This window comes from Schistocerca americana, chromosome 1 (assembly GCF_021461395.2).
Source record: "Schistocerca americana isolate TAMUIC-IGC-003095 chromosome 1, iqSchAmer2.1, whole genome shotgun sequence".
NCBI lineage: Eukaryota > Metazoa > Arthropoda > Insecta > Orthoptera > Acrididae > Schistocerca > Schistocerca americana.
In genome coordinates this window covers 875450219-875477286 of record NC_060119.1, presented here as the reverse complement: position 1 = coordinate 875477286, position 27068 = coordinate 875450219, and the positions used below count along the sequence as shown (strand labels likewise).

The 27068-nt window shown below is 44.5% G+C and overlaps 1 protein-coding gene across 2 annotated transcripts in view; it reads right to left on the bottom strand.

Moving 5' to 3' along the window:
* LOC124614036 (matrix metalloproteinase-2-like) overlaps positions 1-27068 on the bottom strand; it is a 914756-nt gene that overhangs the window by 44154 nt on the left and 843534 nt on the right. For both annotated transcript variants that reach the window (XM_047142873.1, XM_047142865.1), the window contains exons 4-5: positions 9269-9415; positions 2758-2903 (exon numbers count right to left, since the gene is read on the bottom strand). In XM_047142873.1, coding sequence (XP_046998829.1) covers positions 2758-2903; positions 9269-9415 — 293 coding nt within the window. The remainder of the gene's footprint in view (positions 1-2757; positions 2904-9268; positions 9416-27068) is intronic.

The following is a 27068-nucleotide window of genomic DNA, read 5'->3' as shown; positions in this document are numbered from 1 at the left end:
GGCCTGCCCTCCAGTTAATAATACGACGGCTGGCCGCCTGCGCCGGCTGGCGCGATACGTGCATTACGTACGTATCAGCCCGTGCAAGGAAGACGGCGCGAACGGCCACAAGCGTGTTTGATTCGCGAGAGAGAACAGAAATGTCCAAATGGTTCAAACGGCTCTGAGCACTATGGGGACTTAACTTCTGAGGTCATCAGTCCCCTAGAACTTAGAACTACTTAAACCTAACTAACCTAAGGACATCACACACATCCATGCCCGAGGCAGGATTCGAACCTGCGAACGTAGCGGCAGCTCGGCTCTAGACTTAAGCGCCTATAACCGCTCGGCCACCCCGGCCGGCCAGAACTGTCCAAAACTACTGTGCACTGGTAGGCGCTTAGCAAAAAAATAAATAAATAAAATAAAAATAAAACATAAAATAACTAATATTCTGAGAAAACATACCGAAAACATTCCGACAATGGATGGAATCTAAAATGTGACTGCGCCACCGGTATACTGCTCCGTGTAGGTACACCAGGTGGTTAGAATTAAAGTGCAGCTTCTCACATAGGCCCAGTATGGGCTCTGATTATTGTATGGCAGCGAAACTTATTAGATATTCTAAAGCCTAGTTTACACGACGACATTGGGTTGCGCCACTCGTTGTGTGGAATGAGTTGCACGCAAGTGGTTGCATATATGACTGTAGGTACGGCGACACCAGTATACACTTGTTTCGTCGTTTTGCCGGTCCCTGAGTCGTGTCTGAAATGAAAGTCTTGGCAGCTGCACGTCGCACGAGTTCTGATGGTGTTAAAAGCTTATTGCGTGGAATCGCTGCATAAGAAAAAAATAAGAAACATGTTTATATATGTGACTGGATGAAGAAAAGACGTCAGCTCGGTTGCTCAGCATCCTTGCTGAAATAATTTATAACGGACGATCCAAGAAGTTCTTTTAATTATCTTAGAATGTCAGAACTGTTCACGTTTCTTCTAAATAGAGTTAATTATGTGATAAGGAATAAAGGTACTGTAATGCATGAAGCACTATCGTCAGAACTGAAATTACATATCATATTGCGTGCATTATAATCGACAACACTCGGCATGCTATAAGATACGGTTTTAGTTGGAGATGACGCTTTTTCATTAACACCAATAATTATTAACATTAATAGTGATAATTTTTAACATTAGCAACAATAATTACTCGAAGCAGACCGCATTAAGAAGAGAATGGTTTGCAAACTACTCTTGAAGAGAGATACTTACAGTGGCAATATTTCAAAATTCAAACATATGTGAATCGGAAGCACTGCAGCGACGTTTTAAATAGATGAATATTGAATAAAGAATGCAGCATCTTGAATTTGTATAGCTTTCCCTCCTGTCAGCAATATTTCTTAACAAAGAGTTGGGCAATTCGAACGATGGGATATTAGTCTTGCAGTCAAGAGCATTACCACAGCGAGAATTACACTTGCTTGTATTTTTCTTAATTCAGTTGTATATGTGCTCCTAACTCAAATTTTTCCCTGCAGCTCAGATATTGTCAAACTATCTATGTTATGATCGCACATGACGGTCTCACCCGTAGCAATATGTTGCTTATTTTTGTAATCAGCATCACTGAAATGCTACAAACACCTATGCAAAGCATAGATATCCAAAAAGCGAAGATTATTCTCCGTTCCCCACTTCATATTTCAGTTTGTCTACACTCTACAAATAGTGTCGCCAAAGTTGGAACACGCCGAAAATGTTTAGTTTCACCAAAGAGTTGCGCAAACGCGCGCCGCGCATGCGCAGTGGCCAGTAGCGCAGTTTACCTGCAACCTAGTGTCGTCGTGTAAACTAGGCTTAATGCGCAACCGATTTAAGCTGGAAAAAATAGTTCCAGTTTTGACCACCAGGAGCAAATATGGCACTGTGAATGCATGAACGACAGAACAAACGTTTCAATGTGTAATGAATTAGGAACGGAATGTGTGCAGAAAAGGTCAAACAAGTGAGAAAGGCATAATGTTGATTTTATTATTAACCGCCACTTTCACAGTTTGTTAAATATCAGCATCAGGGGCTTCGACGGGATATTGTATGGCGCCAGATATGCACCTGGTGGCGAAAATTGGAACTAATTTATTACAAGCGTGGATCGGTTCCCCATAAATGCACTAGCATAGGTACCACGTTTCACTGCAGTGCTATAATTACAGGCCACACTGGACCTCTGTGATGACCTGCTCTTTAATTAAAACCACCCGGTAGCTTACTACACTGCCCGACAAAGTGAAGCACTCTCATAATGGCAGGTGCAAACGAAATGGATCTTCACGGGTTGTGCAGCAATCTGACGTTATTTCAGTGGTTACAAAATTGAGTCAAATGCAGAAACAGCTTGGTAGTATGAGCCCACTTTTCAGTATGACGTTGCGCTCCCTCTGGCCTGGAAGCATGCGCTGATTCTGTAGAATCTGCAACAACTTCAACTGTTTTACATTATTTGTTTGCTTTTGTATTACTAAACTGTGTCTAAGTTTTATTATTTTGTGATTTATACTTTATTTGTAATATTAAAACACTAACAACATCGGCTGGTAGTTGAATGGGTATTTAAATGAACAAGCAACTGTCTATGCTTCTGCATCCTACAATGGCTGTCATTCGTCAAGAAGCACGTTTCAACTGAAAACATTGCGAACCCTACATTTTACCATTTAAAAGAATCCCAGCTCTTGATTCGGCCAAATTGAGAAACAACACTCACCTTGTCCCGAAGCGTCTTCTTCGCCGAGCAGCCAGATCTCATCCTCGTCGAAATGAGCGTCTCCTCCTCTCCCTTCTCCCGGGAAGAAGGCGTGAGCGAGGATCTGCCCTCGCCCGTCGAAAGGGAAACCGTCCCCGTGGTACAACCTGCGGAACGCCCAATTCTTTGTCAAGGACTGTCTAAATCCATCAGATGTAGGCACTTCATCGCCATTCTTATACAGGAGGACTTCAAAAAGTAAGTTGCACGTTATTACGGCAGGCAAGTAATTTTTACTGACTGTTGCACTGCACTTCAGAGTGACACAGATACATGACACCATTTTTCAACGTAGACACCGAGTCTCTGCAAATAACATTCTGAACGTTCTACTAATCGTACAATTCTTCGATGATAGAAATTCTCTCTTTGGTCTCCGAGCCATTTGAAAACTCCTGTGTTAACGTCCTCATAGTTGAAAAACCTGCGAGTGTTGCGAATCAGTCCCTCGACGCCCTGGACGTTGTCGTCTGCGATCGATGGTCTCACAGGTGGTCAAATGTACACTACTGGCCATTAAAATTGCTACACCAAGAAGATATGCAGATAAACGAGTATTCATTGGACAAATATGTTATACTAGAACTGACTTGTGATTACATTTTCAAGCAATTTGGGTGCATAGATCCTGAGAAATCAGTACCCAGAACAACCACCTCTGGCCGTAATAACGGCCTTGATACGCCTGGACATTGAGTCAAACAGAGCTTGGATGGCGTGTACAGCTACAGCTGCCCATGCAGCTTCAAGACGATACCACAGTTCATCAAGAGTAGTGACTGGCGTATTGTGACGAGTCAGTTGCTCGGCCACCATTGACCAGACGTTTTCAAATTGGTGAGAGATCTGGAGAATGTACTGGCCAGGGCAGCAGTCGAACATTTTCTGTATCCAGAAAGGCCCATACAGGACCTGCAGCATGCGGTCGTGCATTATCCTGCTGAAATGTAGGGTTTCGCGGGGATCGAATGAAGGGTAGAGCCACGGGTCGTCACACACATCTGAAATGTAACGTCCACTGTTCGAAGTGCCGTCAATTGGAACGAGAGGTGACCGAGGCGTGTAACCAATGGCACTCCATACCATCACTCCGGGTGATACGCCAGTATGGCGATGACGAATACACGCTTCAAATGTGCGTTCACCGCGATGTCGCCAAACACGGATGCGACCCTCATGATGCTGTAAACAGAACCTGGATTCATCCGAAAAAATGACGTTTTGCCATTTTTGCACCCAGGTTCTTCGTCGAGTACACCATCGCAGGCGCTCCTGTCTGTGATGAAGTGTCAACGGTAACGGCAGCCATGGTCTCCGAGCTGATTGTCCGTGCTGCTGCAAACGTCGTCGAACTGTTCGTGCAGATGGTTGTTGTCTTGCAAACGTCCCCATCTGCTGACTCAGGGATCGAGACGTGGCTGCACGATCCGTTACAGCCATGCGGATAATATGCCTGTCATCTCGACTGCTAGTCATACGAGGCCGTTGGGATCCAGCACGGCGTTCCGTATTACCCTCCTGATCCCACCGATTCCATACTCTGCTAACAGTCATTGGATCTCGACCAACGCGAGCAGCAATGTCGCGATACGATAAACCGCAATCGCGATAAGCTACAATCCGACCTTTATCAAAGTCGGAAGCGTGATGGTACGCATTTCTCGTCCTTACACGAGGCATCACAACAACGTTTCACCAGGCAACGCCGGTCAACTGCTGTTTGTGTATGAGAAATCGGTTGGAAACTTTCCTCATGTCAGCACGTTGTAGGTGTCGCCACCGGCGCCAACCTTGTGTGAATGCTCTGAAAAGCTAATCATTTGCATATCACAGCATCTTCTTGCTGTCGGTTAAATTTCGCGTTTGTAGCACGTCATCTTCGTGGTGTAGCAATTTTAATGGCCAGTAGTGTATTTGTGCATGAGAACGGAAGTAGGTGGATCCAGTGCCCTCTTCGTTTCCCTTCTTTTCTATTCCTCTCCACCTTCAGTTTACATATAATGTAACAGCTGCGGATTCTGCGTGGTGCACAAGCACGTTTGACCTCCTATGGGAATCTCAGAGTAGCGAACATGAAGGAAGTGGACAGGGACGGCGGATAGGTAGCGCTCGGTGGGAATGTGGATCGGCCGTGAGGCGTGCCGAGATGTCAGTGCAGTTGCGATAACGCTGTGCCCCGAATGACACAGTGATTAACGCACCTGGTTAGTAAGCAGGAGATCCCGGGTTCGAATCCCGATCCGGTCCACATTTTCACTCATCGCCGCTGATTGCGCGTAACGTCCCGACGCAGCTGACAGCAGTGATCCCCTCCCTTCCCTTTCTCCCTTCTGTTCCTTCAATTTACATCCCGCATACTTCAACTTCGGAGTATGTTTCCAGTTGCTGCACCCTTTTCCTCACACGCTACGCACATATTTATCGCAGCGCAGCAGAACTGTGTCTGCAGGGGGCCCAGAACATAGTCCTGGCAATGCGCCAATCTTACTGCGTAATGGTCTTACCGTTGGCGGACGTACGTAACTTACTTCTTGAAGTCCTATCGTAAAACACCGATAAATCTAAAAACGCATATTATTAGCAGCCTGCGGCGTGACTCTATGTAAAGCTACTTCTAAGAAAAATTAGGATTTAACGCCCGTCGACATCGAGGTCATAAGAGTCGGAGCACAAGTTAGGAAACTTTGAAGGTTGGGAAAGGAAATCCGTGATGCCCTTTCAAAGGAACCATCCCAGAGCATTCGCCTGGAGCGATTTAGGGAAATCACGGAAAATGTAAAATATATGGCCGGACGCGGATCTGAACCGTCGTCCTCCCGAATGCGAGTCTAGGGTGCCAACCACCGCGCCACATCGCTCGGTTTTAAGAACAAGTATCGCGTTAAAACATTCATTCTGAGTGTGAACTTTATACAGTTCCGAAGGCGCAGGTTTAGATGAAACGTGAGATTTCTCTCCTGATTACAAACTAAGAACTGATTTGTATTAATGCTGATGAGTGATAAATGGGTATGCAGTGCAGTGTTGTTTGGACTGTTTTGGACGATTATCAAAATGAAAGTGAATAAACGATGCAAATCGGTACGTACAGCCTTTTTAGGGCTCCATACCTCAATCGGAAAAAAAACCGACGTCTTATAGAATCACTCTGATTCTATCCGTCCGTCCGTCTGTGTATCTGTGTCTGACGGTTAAGACCCATTTTTCTCCGGAACGGTTAGACGTATCAAGTTGAAATTTGGGTCACATACTGAGGTCTACGGTCCCTTGGCGGTGTAAAAAATTAAAGCTTGTGAGTCAATAAACTAACAGATACCGCCATTTATGTCACATACTTTGATACTCGCGAACTCACTGACCAAACCAATAGTTTATTTCCCGTTGACCTAGAATCATGACAGTTGGCGTGAAGCAAAGTTCCACTGCAGAAGTAAAGGAAAAATCCGTAAATTGTTGATCTGTCATCACATTACACGATTTTTTTTTGTGTCGTACTGTCCGACTGCCCACCTGTCCGCCTCTTAAGAAGCCTTTTTCTCAGGAACGGGTAAACGTATCAAGCTGAAATTAATGTTACATACTGAAGCCTACCGTACTTTCATGTCGTAAACAATTTAAGCTTCTAATTCGCTGAAACCAAAAGTGCGGCAGTTTATGTCACATATTTTGATATCTTGCTAGTATCGATATCGATAACAAGAAAAAAAACTGTCTACATTCTCGATTCGCGGAAGCTCGTAAGGAAACCTCGGTGCGCGAATCTTACAAGCAGTTATCCGGATTGTTTTCTTCCATATCATCACAATACGTGCTTAGTTTAAAGCCTTCATCCGTACGGACTTATCACCGACGCAGTGTCACTTGGGCTCACTGTACGAAACAGTATGGTGCGATTTGGGGGTTTAGCTTCGCGCACTAGCGGGTAACTTTGTGACCTTCTGTGCGCCGTGCCAAATACTAATGACCAAACGTACTGCCCTCGCAGGAACTCGCAACTACTGCTTACAGGTCGAGCGCACTGCGTTCGCAATAACTGCAGCGGAGGTGTGTATAGCTGTATTGTGCGGCATTGACGTATCGTGGTACAGCGACCGGACTGCGTACTCTGGGCGCCGTTCCCACGGAGGGTGCAGAATTTTGACTGACGATAAAAATGGGTGAGGGCAAAAAAAGAGGGTGAAGAAGGAGAGGGGCGAAAAAGAGGAAAGGCCGATACAAAAATGAGAAGAGAGCAAAGATGTGTGAAAGGAAATCAATAGATGATTCGGACTGGCCTGGACTGAGCAATAGTTCTGTAAGACCTGTATCTACTGGGTAAGTAGACGCTTTTTTCTTTTCAGCTACTAGGTGGGTGAATGTTCTTTCTGTGATATCAGACATGCTAACGAAATTGTGAAGAAATCATTACATTTTCGTAACAACTTGTAAGTTTAGGTGGTTTGATTGGTTTGGCGTTCGGCTTTGGACGTGATTTAGTTTAGAAATACTTAGTCAAAGTGTTGCACACTTAAATCACTTTTTCAAATGATAGAAGTTTCATGAGATTATAGCCACATCTTCAGGTACGAAGCTGTTGACCTAAAGAAGATGCAAAACTCGTGATTAAAACTATCCAAAAACAAGAACTATATTGCTCTAGCGATGCTGCCCGCTTTGCCTGAAAAGATGTAACATAGATGTCTGGTAAGCCTCTTGAGCTTGGAGGCTCTTTCCCACATTTTATAATGCCGGTTCTTATTTTACATTTCCTGTTTCTAGGGTTGTGTCTTTCTATAGTTCCAACGGTTATTTGAGTCACGACGGCTGCATACTATAGGACGCCTGTTTTATGCCAGAAGACCTATTACTTATCCTTACTGTGTTTTTAAGGACACTATGTGTTGAAAAGTCCGTTTATAACACATGCCAATCAGAATTAGTCAATTCGATAGTTCCCATTTTCGCATAGTTCTCATTAGATTTTTCTATCTTCTTTAGATCAACAGCTTGTCATCTGAAGATATGACTATAATGTCATGAAAATACTTATGATTAGTAAGTCACTCGGACGTAGCTGTTGCGCTTTTCGTAATTTGAAATGTATCATCGCAGCTGTGGTTGAACATCATATCAAGTTTCTGTAAGTCCACTTTGTGTAAATAGAATGGGGCTACGCGTCGTCGAAGACTTGAAGAATAGAGAGACGAACAGCCGTAATTTTATCTAATAATTTTATTTATCTACCAATTTCGGTGCGTCAATCACACCATCTATAGGACACTATATACGAAACTAGGTAAGTCATGTAGTCTTTTTTGTCGTTGTAAGAACCACTACATCCAACTGGCTTTTATAGATTTCTAAAAATTTCTTGGTCAAAGTGGACTGTACATGCCTCTAACGGTAACTCACGCCTATTTTGCGATTTTGCTGTTTTGCCACAAATAAGAGTAATTAACAGCGCCGGATGGGAGGAGGGGTGCGGTCAGGATTAAAGAGTAAGTGATGTCGGCGGGTAGGACGGGGTAGGGGAAGGGGCGAGAAGTCGAACTGTGCTCTCGGGGCCAATTACCCTAGTTACGCCACTGATGTGCAGGATACACAGGGTGATCAAAAAGTCAGTATAAAATTGAAAACTTAATAAACCACGGAATAATGTAGATAGAGAGGTAAAAATTGACACACATGCTTGGAATGACATGAGGTTTTATAAGAACCACCCCATATTGCTAGACGCGTGAGAGATCTCTTGCGCGGTCGTTTGGTGATGATCGTGTGCTCAGCCGCCACTTTCGTCGTGCTTGGCCTCCCAGGTCCCCAGACCTCAGTCCGTGCGATTATTGGCTTTGGGGTTACCTGAAGTCGCAAGTGTATCGTAATCGACCGACATCTCTAGGGATGCTGAAAGACAACATCAGACGCCAATGCCTCACCGTAACTCCGGACATGCTTTACAGTGCTGTTAACAACATTATTCCTCGACTACAACTATTGTTGAGGAATGATGCTGGACATATTGAGCATTTCCTGTAAAGAACATCATCTTTGGTTTGTCTTACTTTGTAATGCTAATTATTGCTATTCTGATCAGATGAAGCGCCATCTGTTGGACATTTTTTTAACGTTTGTATTTTTTTGGTTCTAATAAAACCCCATGTCATTCCAAGCATGTGTGTCAATTTGTACCTCTCTATCTACATTATTCCGTGATTTATTCAGTTTTCAAATTTTACTGACTTCTTGATCACCCGTTAAGATAGCAAGAAAATATTGGTAAAGAGAGAAAGAAGTTGAGGTAGCCATCGTAGCAGTGAACAACAGTGAAGACTCCCGAAGAAGACAAAAAGAAAAATGTGTGAGATCGGTGAAGGCAGTTATGGGGTTTTACTGGTGAGACCTCTCCGGGTATCCAGGAGGTGGTTCATACTCTGGAAAGATGATCGGTACATCTACATCTACAGAGAGACGGTGCACCAAAATGATGTGTACTCACCGGTGGAAGTAGACGAGGATGTCGGCGCGGTCGCTGTTGACCTCCCGGAAGGTGAGCCGCGAGTTGTCGGACCAGATGCGGAGCGCCCTGTCCAGCTGGTAGCGCACCATGCCGGGGTCCAGGTCTCGCGGCTCCATCGTCCGCAAACTGCAACAAAAAACGGCCGTGTAACCTGACCGCCAGGGCGAGGCCGCCGAGCGTTCCTTACCCCCGAGCCGCCTGAGCGCGGCAATAACCAGCTGCAGACGAGGTCTTAATGCTCTCGTGACTGCAGCCAATAAAGCGGAAATGGGGTGACCCAGAGGATGTAACCGGGTGTTACGTGTCCCCAGAGCTTATTTCAAACGTGAGTTTCCTCCTCGCTCCGGTCGAGCGAGTAGTCTTCGAAATAATTCCATACACAGAATAGCAGTATCTCAGCTTGTATTTACTCAGTTTTCATCTAATGTATCCAAGACGGAATATTTCCGTTTTAGTCCAGGCTGTTATAGTTGGTAGTCGTATGAAGTTTGAAATTCCAAGTCACAAGTTTATTTATTCGGATTACCATACGGGGGTATACAAAATGACAGACCCAGTTTAGTTTTTATTTCATGAAATACAAACTGCGTATGGGAAAAAGAGTAACTAACTAAAGTTTCAATTACCACCGCCACAGTAATGAGTCCCTAATTACAGTGTAGAGAGTATTTCGTCTCCGATTCGGCTTTGAACCACCAATAAGGAAAAGCATGTGTCACTAGCTGAAGTAACGCCAACAAACTGGATTTATCTGCAACAAAAGAAGCACGAACTGACCAGTGTTTATGAACTTTAGAACTTCCTGTTTCCACCTGGCCAGCCGGGATGGCCGAGCGGTTCTAGGCGCCACGGATGGAACCGCGCGACCGCTACAGTCGCAGGTTCGAATCCTGCCTCGGGCATGGATGTGTGTGATGACCTTAGGTTAGTTAGGTTTAATTAGTTCTAAGTTCTAGGGGACTGGTAACCTCAGAAGTTAAGTCGCATAGTGCTCAAAGCCATTTGAACTATTTTTGTTTCCACCTGTATACTGATCATTCGTCTTCAATTTATATTTCATAAAATAAAAATTAATTAATTAGGGTATAACTTTTTTGATAACTCTGCAGGTGAACTTAAATACATCAGCCTGGGGCTTCGAATTTCAAATTCACAAGCTACCAACCTATACTAACACCTCTTTAGCCGCGCGGGATTAGCCGAGCGGTCTGAGGCGCTGCAGTCATGGACTGTGCAGCTGGTCCCGGCGGTGGTTCGAGTCCTCCCTTGGGCATGGGTGTGTGTGTTTGTCCTTAGGATAATTTAGGTTAAGTAGTGTGTAAGGTTAGGGACTGATGACCTTAGCAGTTAAGTCCCATAAGATTTCACACACATTTTTTCACCTCTTTACAACATAACGGTCTTTCTGCCAGCCAGCTTATGCATTGATAAAAAAAATCGCAACACCAACAAATAATTAACGTACAGTAATGAAATTTTGGGAAAGCATTTGTTTAGCTAACATATTTAAGCGATTAACACTGCAAGATCACAGGCTGATGGAAGCACGAGATGAACAATGGAAAATGTGAAATACTGGCACATTAATAACCGGTGTACGCGGCTGAATGCAAGCATGCAAACGTGCATGCATAGTATTGTACAGTTACCGGATGTCAGTTTGAGGATGAAGTTCGACGCATGTTGCACGCAGTCGGTCAATCCAGGGACGGTTAATGCTGTTTGTGGATGACGCTGGAGTTGTCATCCGACGATGTCCCATACGTGCTCGATTGGAGACAGATCTGGTGATCGACCAGGCCTATGCAACATGTCGACCCTCTGTAGAGCATGATGGGTTACAACAGCCGTATGTGGGCGAGAGTTACTGTTGGAAAACACCCCCTGGAATGCTGTTCATGAATGTTAGCTCAACAGGCCGAACCACCTGACTGACGTACACATTTGCAGTCTAGGTGCTTGAGATAACCATGAGAGCGCTCCTGCTCTCTTACGAAACCGCTCCAGCACGCAGACAGATTGATAGCGGGCCCTCAGCTGGCCTCCCCCTATTCAACAAATGGCCACCACTGGCACCGAGAAAGAACCAGCTTTCATCGAAAAACACAACAGATCCCCATTCTTCTCCACAATGAGCTGTCGCTTGATACCACTGAAGTCGCAAATGGCAGTGGGCTGGGGTCAGTGGAATGTCGGCTACAAGGCGTCTCGCTCGGAGTTGTTCTTCAGTTGTAACAATTGCTTGTGTCGCTGTTGTGCCAAATGCCGCTCAGATTGCTGCTGCAGACGCAGTACGACGCGCCAGAGCCATATGCCGAACACAACGGGTCTTTCCTCTCGCTAGTGCCACGTGGCCGTACATTCTCGCGACGACTGCTGCCAGCGATCGTGTACAGTGCCTACATTCCTGTCAAGTCCTTCTGCAGAACAGCAGAAGGAACACCCAGCGCCCTACTACACGATCTCATTCAAACTCAGTGAGGTGCTGAAAATGGCATACTTATTTAACTTCAGCCCACCACGTCCAAGCTCACGACCGTTACAGCGCTTATCTAAAGCAAACCTGACTTACACCCTCATAGTGGAGCTACTAGGGCCTCTATTACGAGGCTGGAGCGACATTCAAACAGACATCACCCTTCAGATGTAGAAACACGCCTACCAACTTTCGTTATGTTACACACCTCCTTCTTGGTGTTACGATTCTTTTTTCCGTCAGTGTTTTTAGTTTACGCCAACCATGTGCAACCCCATTCGTACTCATTACACATCATAACGAGGTATATTCCGTGAAGGCTCTCTGAAGTCAAGACATACAGCATCGCATCGACACTTATTAAAGCACATATATTCTTTAGGTATATCTAGCCGTATCTTTGACAGAGTGAGGCATGCTATGTCTATTACTGTTCACTTTATAGAAATGAAAATTGCAGCAGAATCCATTCGGATGTTGCAGATTATCTGAATGATGAAAAGCTTAGCAACTGGTACTATATACAGATACGTAAAACATTGTACGTCAAAAAATGTAAATGTTTAGTGGTCTTTGATTATGCAATGAATGACATACTGTTGGAGTCAGTCGTGTCACAGGCTCATGCTAATATTGAAAAAGTCCAGTTCTTCTGTGAAAGAGACTGCTTAAAAACAGTTGTACAGCTAAAAAAGTAATGGATTGCCTTTCAAGTGCGTGGGATCTATACGAGGCTGGACTGAACTGGAGGCAAGCGTTGTATGAGAAGAAGAGCAGCACTAAGGGACATCGGCTTCCTTCACTAGGGATACAGTGTTATAGGGATGCTGAAAATTACAAAATATCTACCAACTAAAGAAAGATATTTAGTAATTTTTCAGAACACGATTTAGAAAATTCAGGGTTCTTGTTTCCCAGCCTGGTAATTCAGTCCAGTCCCATAGGGCCATGTAACTGAGATTCCACTAATAACCGGTCGTACATTGCCAATTAAGTAGTTCCTCACTTGCTACACCAGTGAATGGAGCGAGGAGAAACCAAGTTTAACTTCCAGTCGATGTCGAGGTCGTTAGAGACGGGGTAGTAGCAAGAAGGTATTATCATACTCGCATTCATCGGAGGTGAATCGGGGAAACTGCGGTAAACCTAAATCTGTTGGCTTAAGAGAATTTCAACACCACCACTCCCGCAACGTAAGGAGAGCTCCTAATAAGTGGACTGTAAAGTACAATCTATGATACTCTCTGTATAGTGACGCAGATGTAGAACGTCAAGTAAAATAAATGCAAAATCATCGTTGGAAGCTGGATACATCCGACTACCGAAAGCATGTTTTTTAAATAATATACAGACTGTTTCAAATTGGTTCATTCAGCTTCACAAGACTATATCTTCTGCATGAATGAAGATAGAAACTTCAGGACAATTGTAACTTAAGCTTAGCACTAAAAAGTTTTTATTGTCAAACGAACTTCCAATTTTTACAAGGATACACTGCTCAAAAGATTTAGGGGAACACCTATATCAACGCCTGGTGTCTTACATCTATTTTGATACGGGCGGCATCTGTGGTCTTATTGTGTAACTTCAGATTTTTACTTTTAATGTATGCAACAGCCGGCCGTGGTGGCCGCGCTGTTCTAGGCGCTTCAGTCTGGAACCGCGCGACCGCTACGGTCGCAGATTCGAATCCTGCCTCGGGCATGGATGTGTGTGATGTCCTTAGGTTAGTTAGGTTTAATTAGTTGTAAGTTATAGGGGACTGATGACCTCGTATGTTAAGTCCTATAGTGCTGAGAACCATTTGAACATTTTTGTATGCAACAACCAAAGTCATTTGCCTCCTATCACCTGTGTTATGCATTACAATATCAGGGGACCCCTCACAAGGACTTGAGTACCAGCATCCAAGCGTTGTCTAGTGAGGTACACAGACGGCATTTATCATTTGTGGAACTATATGGGTTCTACGATACATTAAACAATGACTGGAAGTAAGTTTTTGATTGACATTAAGACGTCAAGATGACGCAAATTTAGCGTTGAAACTATTCGTCCGAGCAATAAATACTTTGAAAAGACGGCTGCTGTGTTGCATTTCTGTTGCTTATGGGCCAGCCGGGGTGACCGAGCGGTTCTAGGCGCTACAGTCTCCAACCGCGGGACTGCTACGGTCGCAGGTTCGAATCCTGCCTCGGGCATTGATGTATGTTGATGTCCTTAGGTTAATTAGGTTTAAGTAGTTCTAAGTTCTAGGAGACTGATGACCACAGATGTTAAGTCACATAGTGCTCAGAGCCATTGGAACCAATTGTTTTGTTGTGTACTTAATTTTCGAAAGATAAAGATATAATTTGGTAACGTACCCAGTCCTCAATTATTGCTCAATGGAATAAGGCAGATGACGAAACTCGTGATCCCGAATTCTTCTGAACAGTATATACCATTTACATGCAAGCATATGCTATCTTCGATAATCTTCACAGTTACGTTCAGGATCAAAGTTTCGATTTACTTTTCACAAACGTTCTGCGACTCCTCCACTGGAGATTACACAAGGCTCCAGATGATAGTCCAACTCGTTCCATGCTTTTGCGAGCATTTTTGGAGTTCACTGGTGTCGGTAAGCAACGTCGCAGTTCATTCAAAGCTGTCAGAAGGGGAGGCGCGTAAAAGGAGTCCTTCACAACATATCTGCCCCCCATTCCCCATCCCATCGGCAAAAAAAGTCACATTCCGTAATATCGATCCGTCCGCCCATTCCATCGTTGAAGACGTACAGCGTCGTATTCACGACGAAAACAACGCCGCATAGTCTTAATTCAGTTGCACCTGTTGAAACGGAGAACGCAAGACGTCTTTTGTTGTTAGCCTCCGCCATCTCGACACAATGGTGACCGAGCGAGCTAGCTATTCCCTGGAGAAACCACCGGCAACTACATGAAGCGGCAACTTACAACTGGTGTCGAGGTTAATTTCCAGTTTCAATACGCAGGCTAAAATCCAAGTTTCCTTCCACATTCATGTATAGAAATAGTCTCGCAAAATTGGATGAACGCTTTTGGAACATCCTGCAATCCAATAGCAGGTATTAGATCGCCACCAGATAAGGCCTGAAAGCTTTGCGTCATGGCTGGCACCATGTGTGGAATGAGAGTGGAGGAAATCGCACAGAAAAGACCGCAGCTGCGTTGCAACTCGTGTTCCTGGCGGAATGGAGATTATTTCGTAAATGTGGAAGTAACTGCCGTCTTGCTTCACAGAAAAAAAAATAAGTTTGATGATTAGAAGACACGCTGAAATAAGTTTTCAACTTCATCCATAGACTAGAATGATTCAACATTAATCACATTTAGCTGCATCTTCGTCTACATCTACATCTACATTTATACTCCGTAAGCCACCCAACGGTGTGTGGCGGAGGCCACTTTACGTGCCACTGTCATTACCTCCCTTTTCTGTTCCAGTCGCATATGGTTCGCGGGAAGAACGACTGCCGGAAAGCCTCCGTGCGCGCTCGAATCCCTCTAATTTTACATTCGTGATCTCCTCGGGAGGTACAAGTAGGGGGAAGCAATATATTCGATACCTCATCCAGAAACGCATCCTCTCGAAACCTGGCGAGCAAGCTACACCGCGATGCAGAGCGCCTCTCTTGCAGAGTCTGCCACTTGAGTTTGCTAAACATCTCCGTAACGCTATCAGGCTTACCAAATAACCATGTGACGAAACGCGTCGCTCTTTTTTGGATCTTCTCTATCCCCGATCTGGTACGGATCCCACACTGATGAGCAATACTCAAATATAGGTCGAACGAGTGTTTTGTAAGCCACCTCCTTTGTTGATAGACTAAATTTTCTAAGGACTCTCCCAATGAATCTCAACCTGGTACCCGCCTTACCAACAATTTTATATGATCATTCCACTTCAAATCGTTCTGCACGCATACTCCCAGATATTTTACAGAAGTAACTACTACCAGTGTTTGTTCCGCTATCATATAACCATACAATAAAGGATCCTCCTTTCTATGTATTCGCAATACATTAGATTTGTCTATGTTAAGGGTCAGTTGCCACTCCCTGCACCAAGTGCCTATCCGCTGCAGATCTTCCTGCATTTCACTACTTCTAATGCTGCAACGTCTCTGTATACTACAGCATCATCCGCGAAAAGGCGCATGGAACTTCCGACACTATCTACTAGGACATTTATATATATTGTGAAAAGCAACGGTCCCATAAGACTCCCCTGTGGCACGCCAGAGGTTACCTTAACGTCTGTAGACGTCTCTCCATTGAGAACAACATGCTGTGTTCTTTGAAAAATGTTTAGTTTTATTGAGAGTGCGAACGGAAATGCAGGCAACGAGAATGTAATTAACCTGGCAACTACTTCAGTTTCTATTCGCATTATCCTTCGGATACGCCGTAGCCAGTGGCAAGCTGGTAGCGCGCTGTGCTGTGTTCAGGAGGCAGGCCATTTGGGCTGCGCCCCGAGCTAAATGCGCTCTTGGGGTACTTCCGACGGAATCGATAGCAACAGCAATAGCAGTAGTGCTGGCGGAGGCGAGGCGAGTCGAGATTGGCTGCTCTGGGATTCCATCCGGCCGCTAAGTGGCTGCCTAGCCTTCCGGCGAGTGCCCGGCTCACCCCGGCGCCTCGCCTCGCCTCTGGCCCGTGACCCGTGCCCTGCCCTGCCCTGCCCCGCCACGTCGGCGATGGCCGTCGACTCTCACCTGTGCCACGGTCAACTTGTTCCCGTGGTGAGGAGTGACAGCTCGGAATCATATCACATCCATGCTGCTGCCATTCCAGTACTAAGATTCAGTGCCCATTTCGACTGACTGGTCATTCTTTCCAATGAAGCTCAGAGGTTACATGTGATCAGTAAGTGGGCCCCGTGTGCATCCCATCCATCAGTATATTTATGGTATAGGCATTAACTAGAGCTGTCAAGCGAGCGAACAAGTTGCTTTGCTGTGGAATGAGTGAATACATGGAATATAAGTATCAGTACATAGAATTAGGGTTGTAAAACTACTGTAGGCTACCATTGACGATCATAATAGGCTCCTCTAGTTTCAAATGGCTCTGAGCTCTATGGGACTTAACATCTGAGGTCATCAGTCCCCTAGAACTTAAAACTACTTAAACCTAACTAACCGAAGGACATCACACACATCCATGCGCGAGGCAGGATTCGAACCTGCGACCGTAGCGGTCGCGCGGTTCCGGACTGAAGCGCCTGCAACCGCTCGGCCACCGTGGCCAGCCCTCTAGTTTCCCTTGTAGATTGGTCAGTTAAGATCGTAGCTGCATTACCTGTACGTTAAGTGTGTTGCATAACTATTGGGCCTAACTATCTTCAATTGCTCTCCGATCAGTGCCTTACTAGGTTTCCTCTAGAAACAGGAAGCAGTCAACCATTTAGAAACTGAGTGAGGGTATATAAAGGGCTGCATAACCTATGGAACATTTTTGTTCTACATAGTTATTCTCCTATCTATTACTTTAAGAAAAAGCAGTATATACTGTATTGCGAAATTGAAACTGTCAATGTTCAATTCGGGTTTTATTCGAAAATTATCAATTTGTAACGTGAAACAGATGGATGATGAAGTAAAAATAAAAAATGATACAGATTATATAACCCTAGAAAACGCAATCCTGATAAAAATGTAAAATTTAAAAAAATTATCAAACTTGGCTTCAATACTTCATCAGGATTATATAAAACGTATTTCTGTTATTCGTAGACAACTTTCACACTTATAGATAGTAGCAGGAAACTATTGCCTTGATCATAATGAAGAACGTTCTATGAAACACAAAAGAACAACAATAATTATACAGATTTTTTTTATTTGTGCATGTGGACTGTAATTGCATCAAAAGTAACTGCTTTGGTTACGTAAAAGCGCAAGACGCTTGCAATCAGCTAGTTTTGTTACTCGTAAAATGCTATTTATATTTTGTAGCCATATAAAACACACATTGGACTAGCGCTGACCGATGTTCCATTTCTGTGCAAAACAAACAAATAAGAAACAAAGAGAAGTCACCGGCTTCCAGTTTCTCTCTCACAGCTTCAGCTCTGTTTCTTTCCTTACCAGTGCTACCAGTACTACTGGTAATCCTACCATTTACAACGCGACGGAACCACTGTTTTGATAGATCGCAACTCTACAGACAAAACGTCAGTTGAAGATAAAGACCGTATATGTTTCCTCCATCATGTTTGACACTTTATTCATTTTTTGATCGGATATGATATGCAATTTCATAATGACAAGTTTCGGCTTCCTCCTATCATTAGATCACTGGAAGTATTCTCATACACGTATCATCATCAAAGTCGGTACACACAGGCATGTAACAAGTGCTCGTATAAATAATACCACAGCCTTTCTTCAAATTTGCTACATCGAAATAGCGTTTATAAGGAGCAAAACTTAATACTCTCGTAATAGTGATTTTGTTGTTGTTGTTGGTGGTGGTGGTGGCTGTGGTCGTAGTCGTGTTGTGGTTGTGGTGATGGTGGTCTTCAGTCTGAAAACTAGTTTGATGCAATTCTCCACGGTAGTCTATCCTGCGAAAGCCTCAATCTCTATATAATTAATGCAACCAACATCCTTTAGAAATTCCTGCCTTGGTCTCCCCACACGATTTTTACTAAAGAATGGGCGAATGCTCCCTTCTATTACGACTCTGACGATTTATTGATGCCACAGAATGAGTCCTGTCAACCGACCCCTTCTTTTTGTTAAGCTGAGCCACAAATTTAGTTACCCCAAATTTATCTCATATTTCATCAGTTATTCGATCTATCCAACAAATCTTCAGCATCCGTCTGTAGCATCACATTTCAAAACCTATTCTCTTCTTGTATCAATTGTTTATCGTCCACGTTTCACTTCCGTATAGACAGCTACTCTGAGATAAATTACTACAGGAAAGACTTTTTAGCACTTAAATTGATATTCGATGTAAAAAAATTCCTTTTTTTCCTAAATGGTTTCTTTGCTAGTCCCAATTTGCATTTTATGTCGTCTCTGCTTCTGCCATCGTCATATTTCGCTGCCCAAATACCAGTACTCATCTACTAATTTTAGTGTCCCATTTTCTAATGTGATGTCCTGATTTAATTCGATTATTTTCGATTAGACACATTTCACTTTTGTTGATGTTTATTTTACAACTTCTTTTTAAGTCATTACTCATATCGCCGAAAGTCAAAATGACGTAGAGTCAAACTCCATATTATCGTCCTACGCAATGATCTAGTGGAAGTGTGTCACTGTTCCAGAGCTGTTATGAAGTACTACTGCTTATCCATGCTATGTGGACTCGCCAAGAAATACTTAGTCCATTATGGACGATCACGGGCTGCGACTGGGGTAAAAAAAAATCATCAAAGTACTGCTGCAATCACTTCTTATATACAAAATGACATGCCCACCAAATATATCCCATAAATAGCAAACATTTCTCACTAAATTTCCAACACCTTTAACTATTTTGATATCTACTGCAAAACTTTCCACTGACAGTAAGTTATACTACAGGTCGCTCCATAATGTAGAGAGCAACCCTGATATCTGTTCCAACTCTGGTATTTATAAATTGTACTGAATGCTGTGTTCAATACGTAGGCCAAACAGGACGTAACTGAAATGGCCGGTTTAAAACACACACACACACACACACACACACACACACAACACAAACACACAAACACACAAACGCCTTGCGATACGATACGCCTGACAGATCAGCAATCACATCAAACACACACGATATAAATTTGAAATCAAACTACAGCTTGAAAAACTGCATACGTTAAAGAAAGACCATACCACGAACATGCATCAGGAATTTGATTTTTTGCGATAGCCTATTACATGAAAAACTGAATCCAATGCAGGCAACTTCTTTAACAATTTCTGAAAAGTAGTAATGTTTTATCAGTAAACTGCTAACTGTATTTTATGTAGCCCACTTCTAATTTCAGTTTTCACAGAAATAATATTCGTTATTAGATTAACGAGCGTGGCGCAGTAATTAAAACCTGTCAATATCTACAAATTTCATTTTACCACACAATTAAAATAATTTCATACTGCTGAATTATTACACATAACAGAGTTCTGCAACAACTGATATGTATAAAGTATCTCTTGATGATGTCGCAGCACACAGCGTGGGACGCTCAAGACGTCGAAGTGGCGTCCAATACAAAGTCTTGAACCAGACGGGTGAGTCACACCAAAGTATTATTACTATTACTATTACTATTACTATTACTATTACTATTACTATTACTATTACTATTACTATTACTATTATTATTATAGCATATAGAAAATGTATTCTTCCAAATTTTCTATAAGTGCAGATTCTACAAAGATTCAGCACTGTATGTTAATACGGATATTTCTTCACGAGGGCAAAACTATACAAGATCTTCTTTCCACATTGCTTTATGCTAAACAGATGACATGTGCACGTCACCAGTGATGACGTAAAACCATTTTAATCCACGTGAAGATCAGGGCATGATCATTGAATTGCGTGGTGACGTTTGGAATAAAAGTGACTGAAGCAGTAAATTGATCATTGTAGTCGTATGTTTTGCGTTGTTATGAATGAACGAAAATGAAAGAATGAAATCCAGTCGGGGCACGCAGCTCACTCCTCTAGAACAGCGCCAGCGGCTCCACCAAGCTTTATGTCCCCGTCTGGCGGGCGAACAGCATCCATAGTGTCATACGCCATCACACTATGAAACGCTGTGGACGGGCTGGCGCAAGTCCGTATAATAAAGAACTTCCCGTGACTACCGCTGCTTCCCTTGCCCACTAAATACTAGTCAGAATTCGACACCACGATCTGAACAGGAGACGACTAGGATGAGTTCCTCTGCACTAACAAGTTTTAATAACATAAGCTGTGGAGGTCAGCCACAGTAGGCCTACAGATAATGAACGCGAAGCTACGCACGTACAAATCAAATTCAACTAATATTTCGCAGCACTTGCGGACAGACAGAAAACTAGTTAACGATACATACATAAGGCACTGTTCCTTCAGTTCGTTGCGTTATTGTTGTTGCTTCTGAGAACAAAGCTTAACTATGACGTTTTTCAAAGTCTGCGTCTGTCAATCGTTATTTTGAAAATTGTATATGTAAATACGCTGATTTAAATGTAAATGGTTACACCATGAACACGTTGACTGAGCGCTACAAAACTGATACTCCAGTATTTCCATACTGCTGGGATGTGTTGATTAAAATTTCATTCTTATGCGAGCTTATTCTCAGCACAGGAAAAAAGCGATTCTTACAGATGAAGAATGGTGTGAGTGCATGATAGTTCCTGTGTCACCTACCGTTAATGGAGCTTTTCAGGCGGAGATCGCAACACGGTACGTCATGAAGATCACAGTCCCAACAAACAATTCAAGGTCAGACTCGCAGCTGGAATATTACAACGGTTTGCAGCACATTTGCCCGTTTTTCACTAGCGTATCAATTATTGATAGGACTCTCCCACGATTAGGAATTAGGCACGTTAAGTACACGTTATTGCAAAAATGATTGCTTTCGATATCATACACGCTTTTTCACAATATCATACACGCTTTTTCACAGTCCCTCAGCGCGAGATGTGCTACACATACTAACTAGCAGCTTGTCTTTTACGTTAAGATTTTGGATTGTAATTGGATCGGTTTGTTCAAGCAGGAAAAAGCTGAAGAGTTGCCACAAAAACTAAAGAGATTTTTTTTAGTTACAGTTTGACTCCCCTACTCTTTAGTTATTATCCCAAGATTATTTTTTGTGGTTCAAGAGCAAGAAGCTGGTTAAGAGATACAGTGGAGACGGTTAGCGCAGAGTAATTTCAGATACAGTGATCGAATCAGGGGTGCTTCAAGTACAGTCAGATTTCACGAGGCCTGAATAGCTGTAGGATTTGTATCTAGAGGATGCTTCAGCTGTCCCTACCGACGGGTTTTATGTAACCCGCAATGCCTTCAAAAATCACGTGCAAAACTATGTCCTCTCACTCGCTAGGCGCGAACTATTAGTCCTACAGAAAAAAAAATAAACAGGACCTTTCTGAACGAAATTTAATGTAGTTAAATTTTATACTGGGATATGTTATCGCTGGAGGCGACGATTTTCGAGTTAATCAAGAAAAAAGTACGGTCTTCTTGACTAACTCTAAAACTGTGTCCTCCAACAGAAACGTATCCCAGTACAAAACTGAACTACATTAAATTCCCTACAAAAAGGTAAAGCCGTTGTATCCTTTCCTGGCGCCCACAACTTTTGTAACTGGTCTCTGATATCCTGGACTGTGGCACTGAGACGCAGCTGGTCTCCCACATGTTCTATTGGAGGCAGATCTTGCTGGCCACGGGAGTAGCTCATCATGCAGACGGTTCATAGCGACACATGCCACATGTGGATGAGCATTGTCCTCTTGAAAAATCACATCACGACACTGCCACTTGGGATGTAATAGGTGACGATCCACGATGTCCATAAACTAGCGCTGTGTTGTACGAGTTCCCTCAATCACTGCCAGTCATATCCAGAAATCACGCCCGCTGGCTCCCCACCAGGAGTAGCACTGCTGTGCCTCTCGAAAACACTGGAAGAAGGGGACCTCTCCCAAGACAGACGCTATACCTGCCGCCCATGGTCATCCATAGTAGTGCAGAACCGCGATTTACAAAGCAACACCATCCATGAGCAGTCCATGCTTTGCGGTTACAGCACAATTCCAAACGCAGCCGTTTGTGTTGTGGTGTTAAAGACTGTTACACCAAGGAAGGTGATTCCCTAGTACGGCTGCTGCTTGTCTCTAACGAATGCTGCGGCTTGATACTGTGTTGCAGGGAGTCCATCACTTGCTCTCGGATGACACGCGCATATGTGAAGGGGGCATAATGGGCTTGGTACACAGTACGACGATGCTCCCTCGTGGTCAGATGTGGTCGACCAGAACCTTCACGACGAATATGCCTGCTCTCAGGATCCCATTTAGTCCAAAATCTGGCCACTGTCACATCCCAATGCCCTACAAATCCAGATCTTGCATCAGCTGAGCAGATACCTCCAACGAGGCCTCTTCAAACCCTACCACGTGCTGATAAAGCTGTCTCAACGGGTACGCGGCATGTCCACGTCCTTCAGTGGTCACTCTCCATTTGATGCTTTTCATATCCTTTGTATACCCCCTTCGGCTGGTAACAACGCTGTCAGAGAGAACAGACTCTACGTCATTTACGTACCCGCCGATATTGTGTACGTGTAGGAAGTTACATTAAAAACCTAGCATCCCTTCTGGGTGATTCACTTTATTTGTCGGAAAGTACATATGGCGTGTTTCTTACAGGGGGACAATTACTGAACTATATGAAAGAAAACGTAAATTAGTTTCAAACTACGGCGTGCACACAATTTATTCAACATGAAAAAGTCACTACAGATATTCGGATTTAGGCTATGACATGTTCGATATGGATGCATGGCTACCAGTCAGCACAGCCGACCGCGGTGGCCAAGCGGTTCTAGGCGCTGCAATCCGGAACCGAGCGGCTGCGGTCGCAGGTTCGAATCCTGCCTCGGGCATGGATGTGTGTGATGCCCTAAGGTTAGTTAGGTTTAAGTAGTTCTAAGTTCGAGGGGACTGATGACCTCAGATGTTAAGTCCCATAGTGCTCAGAGCCATTTGGACCATTTTGATGTGGCGCAGACGAATAGCGAAATTCTGCATGACCCGCTGAAGTGACGGAACATCTATGCTGTTGATGACCTCCTGAACGGAAGTTTTCGGCTCAGCAATGATTTTGGGGTTATTACTGTACACCTTGTCTTTAACACTGCCCCACAAAAAGGGGTCGTATGCGTTCAGTTCGGGAGAATACGGCGGCCAATGTAGGCCTATTTTAGTGGCCTCTGGGTACCTCAGAGCCAGAATGCGGTCCCCAAAGTGCTCCTCCAGGACATCAAACACCCTCCTGCTTCGACGGGGTCGAGCTCCGTCTTGCATGAAGCACATCTTGTCGAAATCAGAGCCACTTTGGATAATGGGGATGAAATCATCTTCCAAAACCTTCACCTACCGTTCGGTACTCACCGTGCCATTAAGAAATATCGCGCCGCTTATTCCGTAATAATACTGCACACCACGCTCGTGGTCTTGCGGTAACGTTCTCGCTTCCCGCGCACGGGGTCCCGGGTTCGATTCCCGGCGGGGTCAGGGATTTTCTCTGCCTCGAGATGACTGGGTATTGTGTGTCTTTCATAATCCTCATTCGCCCGCAAGTCGCCGTAGTGGCGTTAAAGAACTTGTGGAGCGGCGACCGAACCGCCCCGCGAGGGGTCTCCCGGCCACCTGTGCCATACGCTCATTATTATTATTACCACACAGTCACCCGTTGAGGATGAAGAGACTTCGATAGTTAAATGCGGATCCTCAGTCCCCCAAATGCGCCAATTTTGCTTACTGACGAACCCATCCAAATGAAAGTTGGCTTCCTCGCTAAACCAAACCACACTGCGCACAGTAATTCCCATCATTCCCCGCGGCTAACCGTGCAATTTCAACGTCCTAAAGCAAACCGTTCGGTAGTTATGACGATTTTATGTAATATAGTTCAATAACTGTCATACTTTATTTGCAGAGGTGGCTTGGCTCTAGACCACAGTCTTCCTATTTTAACCGCAGAGAAATATGGTGTCCGCTTGGTATTGCGTGCTGCGCCCCGCAGGTGCGTGGTGTGGTGGCTGGTGCAGGGTGGGCGCGGTGGATGTGTCGGCGCTTCCGGCAGGGCGGCGGCCTCTTCCGCCGCATTGTGCGGGCGCCCCGCCACAGCGGCAGCCGCCAGGAAATTCTCTCGTCGTCAAACAACCATAGAAGTGCCACTTGGTACCATAGCCGCAGATGCATATGACATTCTCGTCTAGTGCGACTATTGGCTATATGTTGAAGTGTACCACGTCGAGTACGGTAGCAGATACACTACTGGCCATTCAAATGGCTACCCCAAGAAGAAATGCAGATGATAAACGGGTATTCATTGGACAAATATAGTATACCAGAACTGGCGTGTGATTACATTTTATCGCAATTTGGGTGCATAGATCCTGAGAAATCAGTATCCAGAACAACCACATCTGGCCGTAATAACGGCCTTGATACGCCTGGGCATTGAGTCAAACAGAGCTTGGATGGCGTGTACAGGTACAGCTGCCCATGCAGCTTTAACACGATACCACAGTTCATCAAGAGTAGTGACTGGCGTATTGTGACGAGTCAGTTGCTCGGCCACCATTGACCAGACGTTTTTAATTGGCGACAGATCTGGATAATGTGCTGGCCAGGGCAGCAGTCGAACATTTTCTGTATCCAGAAAGGACAGTACGGGACCTACAACATGAGGTCGTGCATTATCCTGGTGAAATGTAGAGTTTCGCAGGGATCGAATGAAGGGTAGAGCCATGGGTCGTAACACATCTGAAATGTAATGTCCACTGTTCAAAGTGCCGTCAATGCGAACAAGAGGTGACCGAGACGTGTAACTAATGGCACCCCTACCATCACGCCGGGTGATACGCCAGTACGGCGATGACGAATACACGCTTCCAATGTGGGTTCACCGCGATGTCGCCAAACACGAATGCGACCATCACTATCCTGTAAATAGAACCTGGATTAATCCGAAAAAAATAACGTTTTGTCATTCGTGCACCCAGGTTCGTCGTTGAGTACACCACCGCAGGCGCTCCTGTCTGTGATGCAGCGTCAAGGGTATCCGCAATCACTGTCTCAGAGCTGATAGTCCGTGCTGCTGCAAACGTCGTCGAACTGTTCGTGCAGATGGTGGTTGTTTTGCAAATGTCCCCATCTGTTGACTCAGGGATACAGACGTGGCTGCACGATCCGGTACAGCCATGCGGATAAGACGCCTGTCATCTCGACTGCTAGTGATACGAGGCCGTTGGGATCCAGCACGGCGTTCCGTATTACCCTCCTGAACCCACCGGTTCCATATTCTGCTAACAGTCATTGGATCTCGACCAACGCGAGCAGCAGTGTCGCGATACGATAAACCGCAATCGTGATAGGCTACAATCCGACCTTTATGAAAGTCGGAAGCGTGATGGTACGCATTTCTCCTCCTTACACGAGGTATCACAACAACGTTTCACCAGGCAACGCTGGTCAACTGCTGTTTGTGTATGAGAAATCGGTTGGAAACTTTCCTCATGTCAGCATGTTGTAGGTGTCACCACCGGCGCCAACATTGTGTGAATGCTCTGAAAAGCTAATCATTTACATATCACAGCATCATCTTCCTGTCGGTTAAATTTCGCGTCTGTAGCATGTCATCTTCGTGGTGCAGCAATTTTAATGGGCTGTAGTGTATTCTTTCGACTTCGCGAAAAGAGAAGCTGTATTTATTTTAGAGTCGTGACACTAGCAAGCGTTAACGAGCATGTCACTGACTGCTGGAGAATCTCACGGGGCACTCTCGGTAATGTCTGTAGATGTAAGGTACCCCTTATTTTCGAACCGGATTTTAGAGCGCTTATTTTCCAAATTTAAATTTTATGTTGTGTCTGCAGATATCAGTAGCATTCAGTGAGCTCGAGCAATGCTGCAGAATGCGTTAGCAGGGCATAAGATTTCAGTTATCACGGTAGCCGAGGTAACCACAGGACCAGCCGGCGCTGGCAGTAGACCCACGGCAGTGACTAGCCGTGAGGAGGACAGGTACATCAGGGCACGCTATGTGGGAAGACCACGACCGTTCTGGCGCTAAGCAAATTAATTTGCTTCATAAATATTTCCAAATAAAAGCCACTTTTTTCACTACAGGTATTAGGAGAAGCCCGCCGCTCACACTTACACCAATATTACTACGCAAGGAATCAGCCATTTCAATAAACAAATTTATTTTATTTATTTAAACGTATGGCTAGGGCCCCCCGTCAGGCAGACCGTTCGCCGGGTGCCGGTCTTTCAATCTGACTCCACTTCGGCGACCACCGAGTAAGTTTTGTCCATGCTCTCGAAAAGAGCTCGTTTCTGTGTTAATAAGTGATGTACTGTTTCACTATTGTCAATTTATGGTGTTTTTAGCAAATAAACGCACTATAACGGCATCCACAGACGTAGAAATGCCCTTTCCAAAGACTTGAATGTCGCTGCTAGAACTTCTGCGAGGGACATCAACCACGAGAGCATCACGGCAAAACAGGTAATAGGAAATCGTTCGCGACGAC